Source organism: Zonotrichia leucophrys, chromosome 1 (assembly GCF_028769735.1).
Source record: "Zonotrichia leucophrys gambelii isolate GWCS_2022_RI chromosome 1, RI_Zleu_2.0, whole genome shotgun sequence".
NCBI classification, from domain to species: Eukaryota; Metazoa; Chordata; class Aves; order Passeriformes; family Passerellidae; genus Zonotrichia; species Zonotrichia leucophrys.
The window spans coordinates 4,413,520-4,428,933 of record NC_088169.1 but is presented as its reverse complement, the minus strand read 5'-3'; the positions used below and the strand labels follow the sequence as shown (position 1 = coordinate 4,428,933).

The window sequence follows — 15,414 nt, the reverse complement described above, 5'->3', positions numbered from 1 at the left end:
ACATCTATTCACACTGCTATAATATGACTCTTGTTCAAAGTGTTTCTGTTTATTTAGAGAAGTTGCAAGAATTATAAAACTTTGTAACCCATAAAAAATGAGGTCTGCTAAATCCCCATATGCTGATGGAATTCAGTCTGCAAACAGATTCTCAGGAATTGCTTGCAGTTATTTCCATTTTAATTCAGTGTGGGTTGGTTTTTTTTCCTCCAGCAATGTTGGTAATACATGTGACTTATATAATACTTAAATGCTGTTTTTCTAATATTCCTTTATGGAATAATATTATTGGATCAGAGATGGCAGGAGTTTTGTTTATTTTAAAGTATAGAAAAGTCTTTACATGCTTCTACTCTTCCTATTGTTATTTTTTTCTGTTTAAAACACTGCTTCATCAGTTTTTCTGAAGCAACACCAAGTAGAAATGGTTTGGTATGTTTCCATAATCTGGGAAATGTGTCCTGAGTCACAAAATATGGGAATAGCTCATCAGGAGGCAATGGTTTTTTAAAATGGTAGGTGTGTGAGTGCTAATGAGAGCTGAATAGTTAAATACGCAGAATGCACAACATGGAGCTCAGTGCCTGTGTGAAGGGTAAAGAAAAGACAGAAGTTGGGTCCCATCATATAACATAGCTGGTTATGCTGAAAATCAAAATTAGTTTGTATGACATAGAGAAAAGTAGAGGAAAATTTGTTATAGTGAGGAGAAACTGTAAAAAACATTTCATTTTTATGGAGCTATTTAAAAGCAACACCATAGACTGTTGTATTGTTCAAAAAGATAGAAATGTACATAATTAGCAGCTTTTTTCCTTATTTTTAATAATTATTCACTGAACATTGAATTCTTTTCCCTGTAGATTGATCAAGAGTCTCCAGGAGAAATTATTTATTTTATCTGTAATTCCTAGTGGAGCTGCTTCCTCCCACAGTGAATACTCTGAATATTTTTTAACCAAATATCAGTTTACTTTTTCAAATTGAGTGATGAAGATATTAATTCCTTCCCATGTCATTGCCATAAAGCCAAATAAAACTCTTCCACTTTCCCTCATTTTGCACTCTCAAAATAAAAATGCTACACTAGAATTTACCATGTGAGGCTTTGTCTGCTACTGCACATGCTTTAAGTAAAAATTCTGACTGCTCAGGTGTCTTGGGAAGCTTTGAATAGATCTTTTCATGGAAGGGAGTGGGTGCTATGATAAATTTCTCATAAAAGTGTTCCTTCAGGTTGAGATGCTCCATTACCTTCACAGCTACCTGCAGAATAAATGTGGTTAAACATGTGGGGCCAGTGAGCTGCAGCTGCTGTAATTACTGTGGGATAATATTGGCTGTCTGCACTCAGTAAAAATAATTCTGCTGCTGTTGGAATTCTGTGTCTGCAGGGCTGTGCCTTATTCTGATCATATTGCCCATAACAGTTTATATTCTGGAAACACAATCACTTCAAAGCTCCAAAACTATTAAGGTGCAGATTTCATGGTGGTGACATAAAGCAGCTGCTGTTCAGGCCAGAGGAGAGGGAGGTTTTCTCTTTAATTAATGAGTTTGTGTTTTAATTTACATGCAGATAGGAAGGGAGATGTGTTATGGTCCTTGATGATATAAAGAACAGAGAATAAGTTTATTTGCGCTAAGCCACTGGTCAGCTCCAGGCTATTTATTTATGTGAGATGCACCAGTAAAAGCCCGAGGAAAAAGATTTTAATCCTCCAGACAGCTCCATATATCATGGGCAAAGTTGAATCCTCTTTAATCAGAGCCCCTAAAACTAGCTGGTGATTTAAAATTATCTGCTTGCTTGCCAGCTGAAATGAGGAAAGCAGCTTCTACAGCAATGTATGCAAGCACTCAAATAATCTAAAACTCAGGCATTAAAGATTATGGCAGTTTTATTCAATATCCTGGAGGATGACAGTTAACAACAGCTGTAGCTGCTCATGCCTAATAAATTCATCAAAGATTAAGAGGGGGAACAATTAAATAAAAACACTGTGTGATCAGTCAGGTCTATACTATTAAATCTATACTATTAAATCATAAAAGAGTAGCCATTAACAAAACCCAGTCTGTGTACACAAAAGCACAGCTCCTGCATTTATTTATGCCTTATTTGAAAAAAATCCACAAAAACCCAACACAAAATGCAAAACAAACAAACAGGTTTATTCCTCCTTTATAAAACTTGAAGATTGCTTATGTAACATAAGTAGAATTGGTGTGGACAGTTGGCATGAAATACATTTTTGTATTTGTAGTCTCAGAAACAGAGACAGGGCAACAAAATATGTTTTGATTTGAGTAATTTAGAGTCTCTTTTTCAAAAGGGCCAAACTCATTCAGAAAATCATAGCACTGCACATAAAAGAGAATAATTTCTTTCCTTATACTGAGATTACAGAAGCACAAACAAACTCAGGGTGCTGTTGGATTTACACCAGGAATGCAGCTGCCTCCAGAATTCAGGACCTACCTGATTTTGGAACACACAAAAGGGAACCACAACTCTTGTCCCTATTTAAAGCTGAAATTGACTCAGCAGATAATATCAGCTCAATTTACAAATCCCAAAGTGCAACTTTATTTTGTTCAGTCCCTCCTTTTCCTTTTCCTTTTCCTTTTCCTTTTCCTTTTCCTTTTCCTTTTCCTTTTCCTTTTCCTTTTCCTTTTCCTTTTCCTTTTCCTTCCTTCCTTCCTTCCTTCCTTCCTTCCTTTCAATTGTATTAACCCTATGATTCTATAGGCAAGAAACAGGCAGGTTTATTTTCTCAGGTAGTAATAATTCATGTAAAACATCAAGGAAAATCTGGAGAACTACAGCTATGGCAAAATCCCCATTTATTAAACAGAAAGACATTTTGGAATGGAGCAAACTCCACAGCATCTAAATTTGTCTAGATCTATTTTGATTGAAAATATGCAGAAGGACATTGCTGATCCATGATATTCCTTACAGATAGTGATGTCAAAATTACAACAATGTTTTTTTTTTTTACTCTTTTCCTCTGTAATCTTTGAAGAATCAAATGGAAAATAAAGTGGAAAATTTTCCATGACTTTGGTGGCATTTTAGAGCCACAGACATGGTGGCTGTGCTGGGCCTCCCACACTTTGAGCAGCTCTGAATTCCACTGACTGAGAGGCAGAATGATTGATAAGGAACAGATTTATTTACAATAAACACTGATTCACCCTGACCTGCCACCAAAGCAGGTGCTTCTGTCCCTAACTGAGGTAGAGGAGGTGAGGGAGGGTAAAGAATGGTGATATTAGAAATAATGTCTTAGTTTTGAGCTGTCAGTTCTGCACAGATTTTGTCAAGCTGCGAATCCATCTCTGTTAGAGCTGGAACCACACCAGGTCATAGGACTGGAAATATTTATGAATGTCCTCAGCTCCATGCAGGGAGCTTTGCACAGAGATAATCTCAGTTATTCTTTATTGAACTCTAAACAGATTATGTGTCTAAATAAAATAGAAAGCATCTAATGCAAGACTGCTGGCTTGATTTATAAATTCTCAAATTTAATTCTGGGGGGTGGGAAAAGCCTGTAACAAAAAACAAAACAGAAGAGAAAGGGAAAACCAACTGCTTTGGAACTGAAGAAAACTTCAGACCTGCAAGTTTGGCTTTATGATAAGACACATTTCTGTGAGCTTTGAGGAGCCTGGAATTATAGACTAAATATCACAGCAGATCCCTCACCTTGGATAACACTTCCTAAGGATTTTATGGCTTTTTCTTTCTTTGTGTCAGGAAAAAATAGGAATATCAAACACCTTAATTCCTTATGAGCAACATCATATATGGTGGCACTTCAGAAGCTTTGCCACTGATTTCTGCTGCCAGGAAATGAGTCAGGATGGCCTCTCAAGGTATCCCATGAAGGCTGAGTACATTGAGTGGGTGATACTTGGAGAAGTGAAATCCTGACCTTTCCCTCCACACCTCCTTTCCTCATCTAATCTTTGGGCTGGGTATCAAATGCCTTCCCAGGACTGTGACTGCAGGGCAGAGTTTAAGCAGGTTCTAGCACACTTCCCATGCCCTGAGCAGCAGCCTGCTTTGTTTGAGGATGTTGTAGCAGTGCCATAAATCTGAGTTATGGGTTTCTGTCCCCTTTGGCTCTGTGGGGAGCTCTCTCCCCTTCCATGCACAGGTCACAATGGAAACTTGCTTAGCAGAAGCAATTCTATCCAGGGGAGGTGACAAGTACCACTGGCAAGAGTCTTTTTGTTCTGTGTTACCATTTGGCACAGGATTAGAACAGCCATCTGTTCTCTTAATTTCGATCAACCCAATTTAGGCTGCAATAACACAACGCCGTTAGATGTGTTTCCAACAAAGGAAAAATCAAATATGGTTTTTTAAATCATCTTGGGGGTTACATTGCCCCTGTTTAAAGACTACCAGCATGCTGGGGGGAAAGGGCATGATAAGAGAATAATTAACATTGTGATTTTAAAATATTCTCATTTTCATACAAGAATACGATGTGCTAATTCGACAGGAAAGTGCTCACATTTTCTTATGAATTATACATGAGAACAATCTCACATAGGAAACCTAAACAGAATTTTATTTTAATCTCTAATATTATGCAGTCTAATGGAAAACATTAAAACCTTACATAAGAGCAATTTCATAATTGTTAATGTGACCTCTTCTCACGTAGAGAAACGAGCACATGATTTGCTAACACTGCTCAACTTTAGGAAGTCAGTAGGTTTTTTAGGGCACTGGACAGAAGACAAAATCAGGGGTGTGTTTCGAAAATTTTGTGCGTTTTGGGGCCTTTGGTCAAGCCGAGGTATGACTCAGTTTCCTCCATCTCTTCCTTGTTTGTGTTCTTTAGGACAGTGAGATCCATCTCTTTGAAATCCCTCTATCTCCAAACTAAGTGGTTTGCTAATATCTCAGATGAAGACATGAATTTAGAGTTTCTATCAGGGAATGAAATTTTGTAAAGAAAAGCAGTTGGCAAAATATGCCAGCTGTTAAAATATGGGTGTAATGGGAAAGGATGACACAGCTTGGTTGTGTTAAAGAGGTTTGATCTGAACACTGAGGTTTTCATACCAATAATTACAATTTTAGGACAGTCAGGTAAGAGGTGACATCTACAGAAGGAGGAAAATCCCTAAATCCATGACTCTGAAAAGGAGATCACAGTTTTCCATGATGGATTCAATTACTGGGTGGGTACATGGGAAAAAAAATTTTGCAGAGGAAAATGGTGAAATTTTGCATTCACTATGACCAGAACCAGAAATTTCAGAACTGAATTTATGTGCATGATGCAAGCTTGAAAAGGAACTTCAAAAAGTTGTTAAGGTGTTGAGTGAAAAACTACAGGAATATTTCAAGATATGAATAATTCACAGTAAATGATTTAGGAAGTTCAATCTGTACAACTAATTAAGGAGAAAGATGGTATAAGAGGTAATTTCCTCGTGTTCTGTGAGGACTTAAATGGGCAGAAGATTTCTGACTGTGGAGGAAATCTTTAATGAAGGCACAGTAAGATCCAATAACAGGGGCAAAGGCAGGTGGACCCAAACAATACACTAATTTTCAAAAGAAAGAATAATTGGAAAAATTTACCCAGGGCTATCACATGCTCTCCACTTACAAGAAATCTTTAATCATGACTAATGTCTTTTTAAAAAGCTGTAGTGTAACTTCTAGATATGGACTTGGGCAAGGGTTAATGGCAAAAGGATGGAAGGTGAAAATAAATGACTCTAATGGTTTTTCTAGTCCTTGGATCTATATATTTTCAGTCTCACCATGAGGCAAAGTTATGTATTATGTTGGATGCTGGGGAAAGAGTTATGGGTTCCATTCACTGGTTTTCCAGTGACTTGTATGAACTGTATGAATCCATGTGTCTCAGAGAGCTCCTCAGTAAAGAAATTAAATTTTCATAAAATCATAGAATGCTTTGGATTGGAAGGGACCTTAAAGGACACATAAATTCAAACCCCCTGCCATGGGCAGGGAGACCTTCCACTAGGCCAGGGTGCTCAGAGCCCCATCCAGCCTGGCCTTGGGTTTAAATTCTACTTTTAAACAAGTTTAAATACTATTTTAAATGGTAATATATTACTGTGATTGCCCACACTACCAAGGCAAGAGATAGTGAGAGTTCCTGGAAGCCTTTGAAGTCTTTGAATGAGACACACATTCCAGATATTGCAGCAGGTTTTCAAAGGCATCAAGCATTGAAAGGCAAAAGAGATTTCAACATCTCTGTAAATCAGATGCTGAAATTATTATAATCAAGTATTCAATGAATTAATACAAATACTGCTGAGGAGGAATAATAAATGGGAATTATCAGCTATATTTTGACAGTGATTTTTTTTAATTGTGAAGGAGGCTTCCCTGTCTTCCTCCCTTGAAATCTGCTAGCAGCCAAACAAACAAAAAGCTTCAGTTGATCTGAAAGGATTTTTCACTTTAGAAAAATCTTTATTTGGCATATTAAGCAGTTGAGTCAAAAAATTAGACTTCATTAGAGCAAAGCAGGGGTGATTAAATTAAATTTGCCTGGAGAAGAAAGGCCTGCCCTGGATGAACAGGACAGTGGGAGCTTGTCTGTCCCATCCTGGTGCTTTTCTAAACACTTTTTGAAGTGCAGAAGGCAGAGCACTCAACACTTCAGCTTTGTCACAGCTGACAGCCTGTCGGGTTTAATGAAAATGCTCTCAGTTTAGAAGATGACAGAAATTACATGCATTTCCCCTTTTATTTCTCTGTCATCTTTTTCTGTCTCGCATTTCTGCAGGAGAAGGAGGGGCTGGTTATTAAAAGCATTACATAAGTATGCAAAATATGTTAAGAAGAAAAGAGGAAAAGGAAAATCTTTAGCCCTGCAATTATACACAATGTCTGTTGGTGGGAAATGTGGGATAACATCTGATGTGTGGCAATAACTATTTACTTTTAGCTATCTTTGAAAAAGGGTGAGGGAAAAATCTCTAGATAATGCTTTAAGTGAAGGTTTTATTGTACAATTGCCTGAGTAATTTCCAACAGGAAGATGATCTAAGCAGTGTTAGATAGCTTGAGTGTGTTCATAACTTCTCCAGAAAATACAGCAAGATAACACTGAGCAATTTCTTGGCTCTGCAAAGCTTTTACATTCCTCTTTTATTAAGTGGAGGGCTTTTAATAAGTGTGTCTGCTCTCACAGAGCCAAAAGTGTAACTGCATCTGAGGAAACTCACTGCCAGGGCTGAGCAGGGAAGGCTTCACCTGCAAGTATCACTCAGTGCTATGAGATCTGGGAATAGCCCACAAATCCTTTAAATTCATCACCCAGCCAGTCCACATCCTCATCCACAATCCACACCCCAGCTGTGATTCCAGAACAGGGTTTAAAGGGAAGCCCTGAATTTGATCTTCTCACTTTAATTTCTGTGGCAGCTTTTTTCATGCTTATCCTGAGAAGAGAGACAAATTTGATTACTAACATTGCCCTGTTTAGGCCATCTCTCAAAACTGTGCAGAGCATCAGAAAGTAGTGACAGCTGTGGAAGAGCACAGAGGAAGGGATTTACTTATTTTCAAACTTTGGCCCCATTTGTGTGATCTTAAACTTGTGCATTCTAGTGGTGCTCAAAGGTGGGAAATGGGATGTGACGGTGTTCACAGGGGTTTTTGGTTGAGGGAAGAGATGAGGATCTGACTCCATGTTTCAGAAGGCCTGATCTATTATTTTATGATATATGTTACATTAAAATTATACTAAAAGAATAGAAGAAAAGATTTCTTCAAACGCTAGCTAAGAATAGAATAGGAAGGAATGATAACAAAGGTTTGTGGCTCGGGCTGTCTGTCCGAGCCAGCTGACTGTGACTGACCATTAATTACAAACAACCAACATGGGCCAATCACAGATCCATCTGTTGTATTCCACAGCAGCAGATAATCAATGTTTACATTTTGTTCCTGAGGCCTCTCAACTTCTCAAGAGGAAAAATCTTTAAAAAAGGATTTTTCATAAAAGACGTCTGTGACAATGGGATAATGGAGAAATGGAATTATAAAGAGAAAAGGAATTATATTTACTTTGGAAAGGTGAGGATGGACCCCAGAAAGAGAAAGCAACACACAGGAAGCCTTCACATGCATGAGGGGCTCATTTCTGCCTCTAAGCTGTTTAGGCTGTACTCACTTGACACAAATGAAGAGCAGGTGCATCTGGAGGGACCAAAACAATCCCAGCCATCCCATTAACACCTTTTTATCTGTTCCTGGGCCTTTGGTGTGGTTGCAGCCTCTCCACGGGCATCCACCCTGGCACAGTTTGGCACCAGGGTCACATCCCAGCTGGAAAACCCTGATGTGAGCCTTGCCTGGGCTGCAGAGGATGTGTGTGCACAGGGCTGGCAGGGCTGGGGCATTGCTGAGGGCACAGGGCTGGACCCCTGCCCTGCCTGGATGCAGAGCTGGTGGACACACAGCTGCAAACAAAAGCAAGGCAGGGCTGTCTTTGTTGCATCCCCCAAGCCAAGCCTTTCAGTGTGATTCCCATCTCCTGAATCTGTCATTTTGTGCTGCCCACGGAGCATAAGCGAGACAACTGTGCCTCAATTACCTGTAGTTCTTATAGCATATTCCCTGGAAAAGGTGGATTTGCTTTATGAATATTTCAGGAGTGCAGAAGCTGCTTGTGAACTGAAGTCTGACATCTCGTGGTTTTCAAATCAAAATCCTAAATATCCTTCTAACTTAAATTTAGGGGTAAAGGCAAACCTTGTTAAAGGGTACAGATGTTGAGTAGCACTATTTGATAAGAAGTTAGGGTGGCCAAAATTGTTTTGAGTAATGTATACATTCAGACATTTTTCTGAGTAATTAGGAATATGAAAGGAAAAGGAAAAAACCCCAGCATAGGGCAGAACATTAGATCAAGAACTTACAGCGTATCTTATTGGTTTAATTTATTGCTACTAGGTGTAGTATATGTGTTAATTTATTGCTACTACATGTATAATTTCATTCCAAACTTTACAACTAAAATATTAAAATGTAAGATGTAAGACAGCTTTGCTTTTTTTTTATGTAAGCTTTTCAATGCCACATTTCAGACATCTGGCTGTGAAACTGAAATATTACCCATTCAGGTGATTTTACTACTGCACTCCACTCCACAATATCTTTGTTCCTAAGTCTTCTCTATGCACGCAATTTAAGTTTTCAGAGGCATATGAAGTCAGTATGGCTCCTGTATAGGAAAGAACCTCTCTAGGCTGTAAATCTGTAAATCCACCTGGGCTGGAGTACAGTGTTGCTCATGGCTGAGGAGAGAGCACTTCCCATCCAGTTTCCCTCCTCCTTTGCACCTTCCCTTGCTCAGCTCTTCCTCATCAGCAAAAGAGCTCAACACCTTTTATGCCTCAGTTTTGGTTATTTATTTTCACAGAATCCCAGGATCCCTGAGGCTGGCAAAGCCCTCCCAGCCCATGGAGTGCCAGCTGTGCCCCATGGGCACCTTGTCCCCAGCCCAGAGCACTCAGTGCCACCTCCAGGGCACACCTGCAGGGATGGGCACTGCAAAGCTCCCTGGGCAGCCCCTGCCAAGGCCTGAGCTCCCTTTCCATGGGCAAATTGCTGCTGCTGTCCCAGCTGAGCCTGCCCTGGCCCAGCCTGAGGCCGCTCCCTCTGCTCCTGTCCCTGTTCCCTGGGAGCAGAGCCTGACTCCTTCTGGCTTCCCCCTCTTGTCAGGGAGATTTAAAGAGAAATAACATCACCTCTGAGCCTCCTTTTCTCCACACTGAACAACCTCACAACTTATTTAACCCTGGTGTTGTTATTTAATAATTCTGGATACTTCCAAGGATGGGAGAGATGGGCTGGTGTTGTTTTATTCAATGTTCTCTTTGAGGGTCAGACTGGTGACATTAAATGGTTATTTTTTTCCAATTTCTTTTATATTATGGTTTAAAGGATATCACCCTCTGTAATGAAACCATTTCCTTTCTGTCTTCTCTCTGTTGGATTGCTTCCCACTGATGCATCTGTGAGCAAGCATCCTGACTACACTTAATTATTAAAAAGTCATTGTTCAAACAGAACTCTGAAGAAAAGGAATTCTTTCTTACTGCATATTACTGGATATTAGTTCATTATGAGTTTCACCCTTGTGTATTTCTCCCCTAATTCTGGAGCCTGATATATTTTATAATATCTAGGTACAGGTACATATATTGTAAGAGCTACCAGCTACAGAGAAATTTAGCAGACGTGAAAAGGAAAAGATATTCACATTTACCTCAGTGTAAAAGTTTTGGAAAAGCACACACAATTCAGACTACGGTATTTCTTAAGTGGACATATTCACCAGGTGAGGCTTAAGTTTACAATGCATTCTAAACAAGTTATTTCACTGTATTGCATTATGGAAAGTGCATTAGAGCAAACATGTACTGTGTTGGTTTTAGGAGGGTTTGTGTCCTTGCTTTTAAAGTGGGCATGAAACAGAACAGAGACAGTTCTGTGGGTGCCAAATGATAACAACTGCTCATGTGACCATATAAAATGTGGTATTTTCCACATATTCTAGAGCTAATAATAAAAAAAGTCACATTTGAAGAAAATTTAACCTGTAATACTTTAATTTTGAGAGAACAGAGGTAGAAACTCTGACCTTTAACATGTCAGACTTGTTTGGTTTTGGAGATTGTGGCTTTGCTGGGCAGGCACTGCAGGTGGGAGCAGCTTCCCTGCCTCTCTAACCCCCACAGCTCTGCTGCTGAATTCCATCAGATCATCCTACAACACTGGACTGAACTGGGTTAATGCATTGGTTCTTTACCCCTTATTTTACTTCAGATGCTCCTTCTATGTTTGTTAATAGTCAGATAGACCATGGCACATTTCTGTCCTTCATTCCTCACATTTTTCTTAAAGATATCTCTGTTTCTGCACATGAAGTACAAACAAAATACACATTAATTGATACCTTTTATGCATTTTACCCCTTATTTTACTTCAGATGCTCTTTGTATGTTTGTTAATAGTCATCTAAACCATGGCACATTTCTTTGCTTCACTCCTCACATTTTTCTTAAAGATCTCTCTGTTTCTGCACATGAAGTACAAATGAAATGCACATGAAGTACAAGTGAAATACACATGAACTGATACCTTTTATGCATTTACAGTGTGTACTTGGTGAGCTTGGAATTGGCAGCTTCAAACCCAGCAACAACAAAATCTCCAGGCCCTGTGTCCTCCATCCTTCAGTGTGAGAGCAACAACCTGCAGATATTTTAAACCCTGCCAATTCTTGTGTCTTTCAGGACCTAGATTTCTCATCACATCCACGGGAGCCTTGTATATTTTAGATGTACAAAACGAAGATGGACTGTACAACTACCGCTGCATCACCAGGCACAGATACACGGGAGAAACGCGACAGAGCAACAGCGCCAGACTTTTTGTATCAGGTGCTCCTTTTCTGCATCTTCCTACATGAAATGAAATGAAATGAAATGAAATGAAATGAAATGAAATGAAATGAAATGAAATGCTGCCTGTGTCTCTCTCTAGTGTGCCCAGATGGCAAAGCATGTTCTTGTGTGGTTTCTGTCAAACAGAAGTGTAAAATGAGATGGGTCATTTAAAAACCCTTAATTTTTTAAAAATATTTAAAATATTTTTAAAATGTTTAAATTTTTTTTTCACATCTTAGTAGTTATTTCCTGAATTATTACCTTAGGGTGTACCTGCATTCAAGATGGTGAATTTTAACATGTTTAGAGTACTTTATACAGGGACTGTGGATGGGATTTATCCCTTGTTGTTACAGGACGCGAAATAACATGATGCGGACACACATTCTTTTTAAGGTAAAAAAGAGAATTTTTAATTCCTGACTCCAACATTTATAGATTTCTAAAAGTGACAGTGGATTGGAGGGTGACAGTGCCACCTCTCCAATGACATTGGACAAACTAACAGTCTATCAATTTTTTCTTTTTCTATAAAAGAATGTAAAACAAGAAGTTATTTATTTAAAGTGCGTGAGAAAGTTCGTTATAAGAATGTAAACATCATAAAGTTTAAAAAAAAATTTAAAAAACAAAGTAACAATCCCTCCTAAACTATATTTGTGCAGGAGAACTTAATCACCTTAACCTCACTGTTTAACCAAAGAAGAGGAACACTTTTGGGGGTAATACACCTGTCCTGCTTTGGGGTGATCTGCGGTGCCCCATGGTGCCTGTTCCTCTCTGTTGGCCCCAGCAGGAGTTCAGGACATTGCACTCAGCTGTAAATATTTCCACCTCAGCATTCTCACGTTATCTGAGGTGTATTTCAGCCTTCCTTTTCATTCATCCCATTCCTACCTGTACTAAATTAAGCAAATGTTAAAGTAGCTATGGTCCTATTAGAAGTTTAAAGAAAGAAAGAGAAAAAAGTAATAAAGATGTTATATCCCCCTCAAAAAAGTTATTTCAGAGATAAATAATGAAAACCTTTAAACAACTCATCCTTCAAACAATACTCTATGAGTTAACATAACCCATAAATACAGCTATAAGAAAAGCTTATAAAAAATAAGAGAGATTTCACAATTTCACATTTCCCAGGTCACTACTATTCATAAAAATTAAAAACCACAAAAAACTATTTACTTATAAAAAAGTCTCTTTAACATTAATGAAAAAAACTTCTTTCCCTAAGTAAACTAAAAAAAAGACTATTCTAAAAGTAGTAAACAGACTAAAATCCTAAATTTTATTTCTTTTTGTTATCATTAAGAAAGAAAAATTTATAAGAAGTGTCCTAAAAGTTTTATTCTAATTCTTATTACTCTTCCTTTTAATTACTACTAATAAATTTTTTCTTTATACCCTTTTAAAATTTTAAACCTACTTCATCTTTCTCCTAATCCTACATCACAAAAAAAATTAATAAATACATTCTAATAAATACACTCGTAATTAGCCAAAAAATCTTAAATTGATGAACCAAAACCACTACACCTGGGGAAAGCAGCATGTTCCCCTGTCCCAGGAGGGATCTCCAGCTAGAAGGAAAACATGACCAGAACTGTGCCAGTGCACCCAGGGGTGCTGCAGACAGACAGGAGGATTGGGAGCAATTTGTCCACCAGGTGGAAAAATGAGAAGCTGGATGGGCTATTTTAACTTTTCCTTGTGGTTTTAAATGAATTCCTGCTTGCTTTGTGTGTGTGATGGACACCTGAGTTCCTCACAGTCACCACACACTCAGGGCTCTCTCATTGCTGCTCCAACGCAGATTTTCCCCCATTTTTTCTCAGTGAGAGGCAGTGCCAGTTGTGGGTGAGGTGAAGGAGGAGCTGATCCCAAGCCTGGGTCTGGAACTTGCTCTCAAACATTTCTGTGTAGGATTAGCACATCTCCACCTCCCCTTCTTGCCCCTTATTTGCTGCTTGTCCATAACTGCTCCCTTTGTTTGCAGGTCAGCAAATCCAGAGTGCTTTTCCTACATCCACTGAGCTCTCTGAGGATGTATCCCAGACTTTCTCCCATATCTTTACCCTACATAAATCATCCCCACCATCCCACTGAAAGCCCCACATTGCTTTTTCTCCTTTTCCCTGTTGCTAAGTTTCCATAAAGGTCAGTCAGGATTTGGTGACTTTCCCAATCTGACAGTCAGTGGGGTCATCCCCCTTTTGACCCTTTCCTCTCCTCTTCTGTCAGAATAAAACTCCATGGTCAGGTCTCAGCCCTCCACCCCTCTGTCTGAGAGCCCTAAAGGAGACAGAGGTGAACACAAAGTTTTCCATTATTACCCTGCTTCTTGCCCTCCTCCAAAATGGACATTGTTGAATTATCTTGGAGCCCTCTGAACACACAGGCCAGTACAAATATAATAATGATTTAAAAATAAATAAAAAGTGGGATTGTTCAGGTTAGAATCACTTACCAGTCAGCTCCAGGAGTTCCTCCCTTTGATAGGTGTCCCCTGTGGGTAGAACTCTTGCCCCTGCTTTCCCCAGCCAGATGAAGAAGTTCTCCTGCACAGTAATCTGCCTGCTGTGGTCTTTTGAAAACAGGCAGGATTCCACCCTTCCAGCTGGCTCCATAATATGGTCTGCTTCCGTGTGGAATCATGTTAAGGCTGAGCCAGTGGGAACATAAATAAAACCAGGCTTGTATCTTGGTTACCACAGGAAAAATTCTGGTTATCTCACTGAACAAAACAGGGGAAATGAAAGCTCTACCTTGTCTGAAATTTAGGACAAGCAAACACCTTAAAGGATGTTCTCTGTCTAGAGTTGCCTCTTCTATTCTTCTCCACAGACCAAACTGAAATAGCACATTTTACCTGTGTGCAATAACTGATTTTTTTAATTCAACAGGGTTAATTATTCTTGATCAGGGCTAGAGTGGGCTCTGATTTCCAGTCCTGTTAATCTACTGAGCAAGTGCAGCAAGCAGGGGCAGAGTTTGTCTCTTAAAATTTCCCTAACAAATTTTCCTTTTTCTTTAGTTGGATTTGTATTTTTAAAGAGCGATTCCTCTAAGAACTGGGATCAGAGAATCCATGAACATAGTTCTGAAAATTCTACTTGCATGAGACCTACCTTTTTGCCTGCCTTTTCCATCTATATTTGTTTTTCATTTGTTTGGGATGAAACAGTTTGTGGTGGATGTTTCTCATGTTTCCTGGCCACATTTAACACAAGTTAAACTTCATTATTTTTTTTGAAACAGTGAGACTGGTAATGTGCAGATAATCACAAATAAATAAAAAATCAGCAAATAATAATATGCCTAAATTAATTCAAAGTTCCAAATTTCATCTTGAGTAAGAACATCATCTTGAAATCACATGGCCTTTCTAAATAAAATTAAACCCAAAGCCACTAACATGCAACAGAATCTAATTCTAAAACTCATTATAGTGTTGTTTTCCAACAAGAATTTTGTCCTACCATGAATCCCATCTCCCAAAATCATTACTGCTTTTTAACCTGCACACTCTGAAAAATCCTTATGATTTTTAAAGCACAAAAATTTTCCTCTTCTGTCCTTCAAAGACGTTCCAAAGTAGAATATTTTCAAACAGTATTTTTGCCTCAGTTTTTCACCATTGTCCTTGCTGGAAGTCATTTGCAGCCAACTGTCAAAGGATAGTAAAATAATAATTCAATAGAGGCTAAACACATATTGGAAATGGGTTATGTTATTTTGGGGGTTTTTTGCCTCATTGCAGGTGATTGCAAATTGTGCTTTGTTTGGCTTTTGGGCTTTTGTTTTTTTTTTTTTTTTTTTTTTTTTTGATTTTTTTCCCCTTAACTGAAATATATGAACTGTAGGAGTTTTAAATAGGAGTCTTATTCCAGGGACAACCCAAAGAAAGATTTTACTGTCCATTTAAATTTATAATATATA

The 15,414-nt window shown here is 38.6% G+C and overlaps 1 protein-coding gene across 5 annotated transcripts in view; it reads left to right on the top strand.

Annotated features, from left to right (window-relative positions):
- DSCAM (DS cell adhesion molecule) overlaps positions 1–15,414 on the top strand; it is a 472,834-nt gene that overhangs the window by 256,296 nt on the left and 201,124 nt on the right. For all 5 annotated transcript variants that reach the window (XM_064705508.1, XM_064705527.1, XM_064705537.1 and 2 more), the window contains exon 4: positions 11,323–11,469. In XM_064705508.1, coding sequence (XP_064561578.1) covers positions 11,323–11,469 — 147 coding nt within the window. The remainder of the gene's footprint in view (positions 1–11,322; positions 11,470–15,414) is intronic.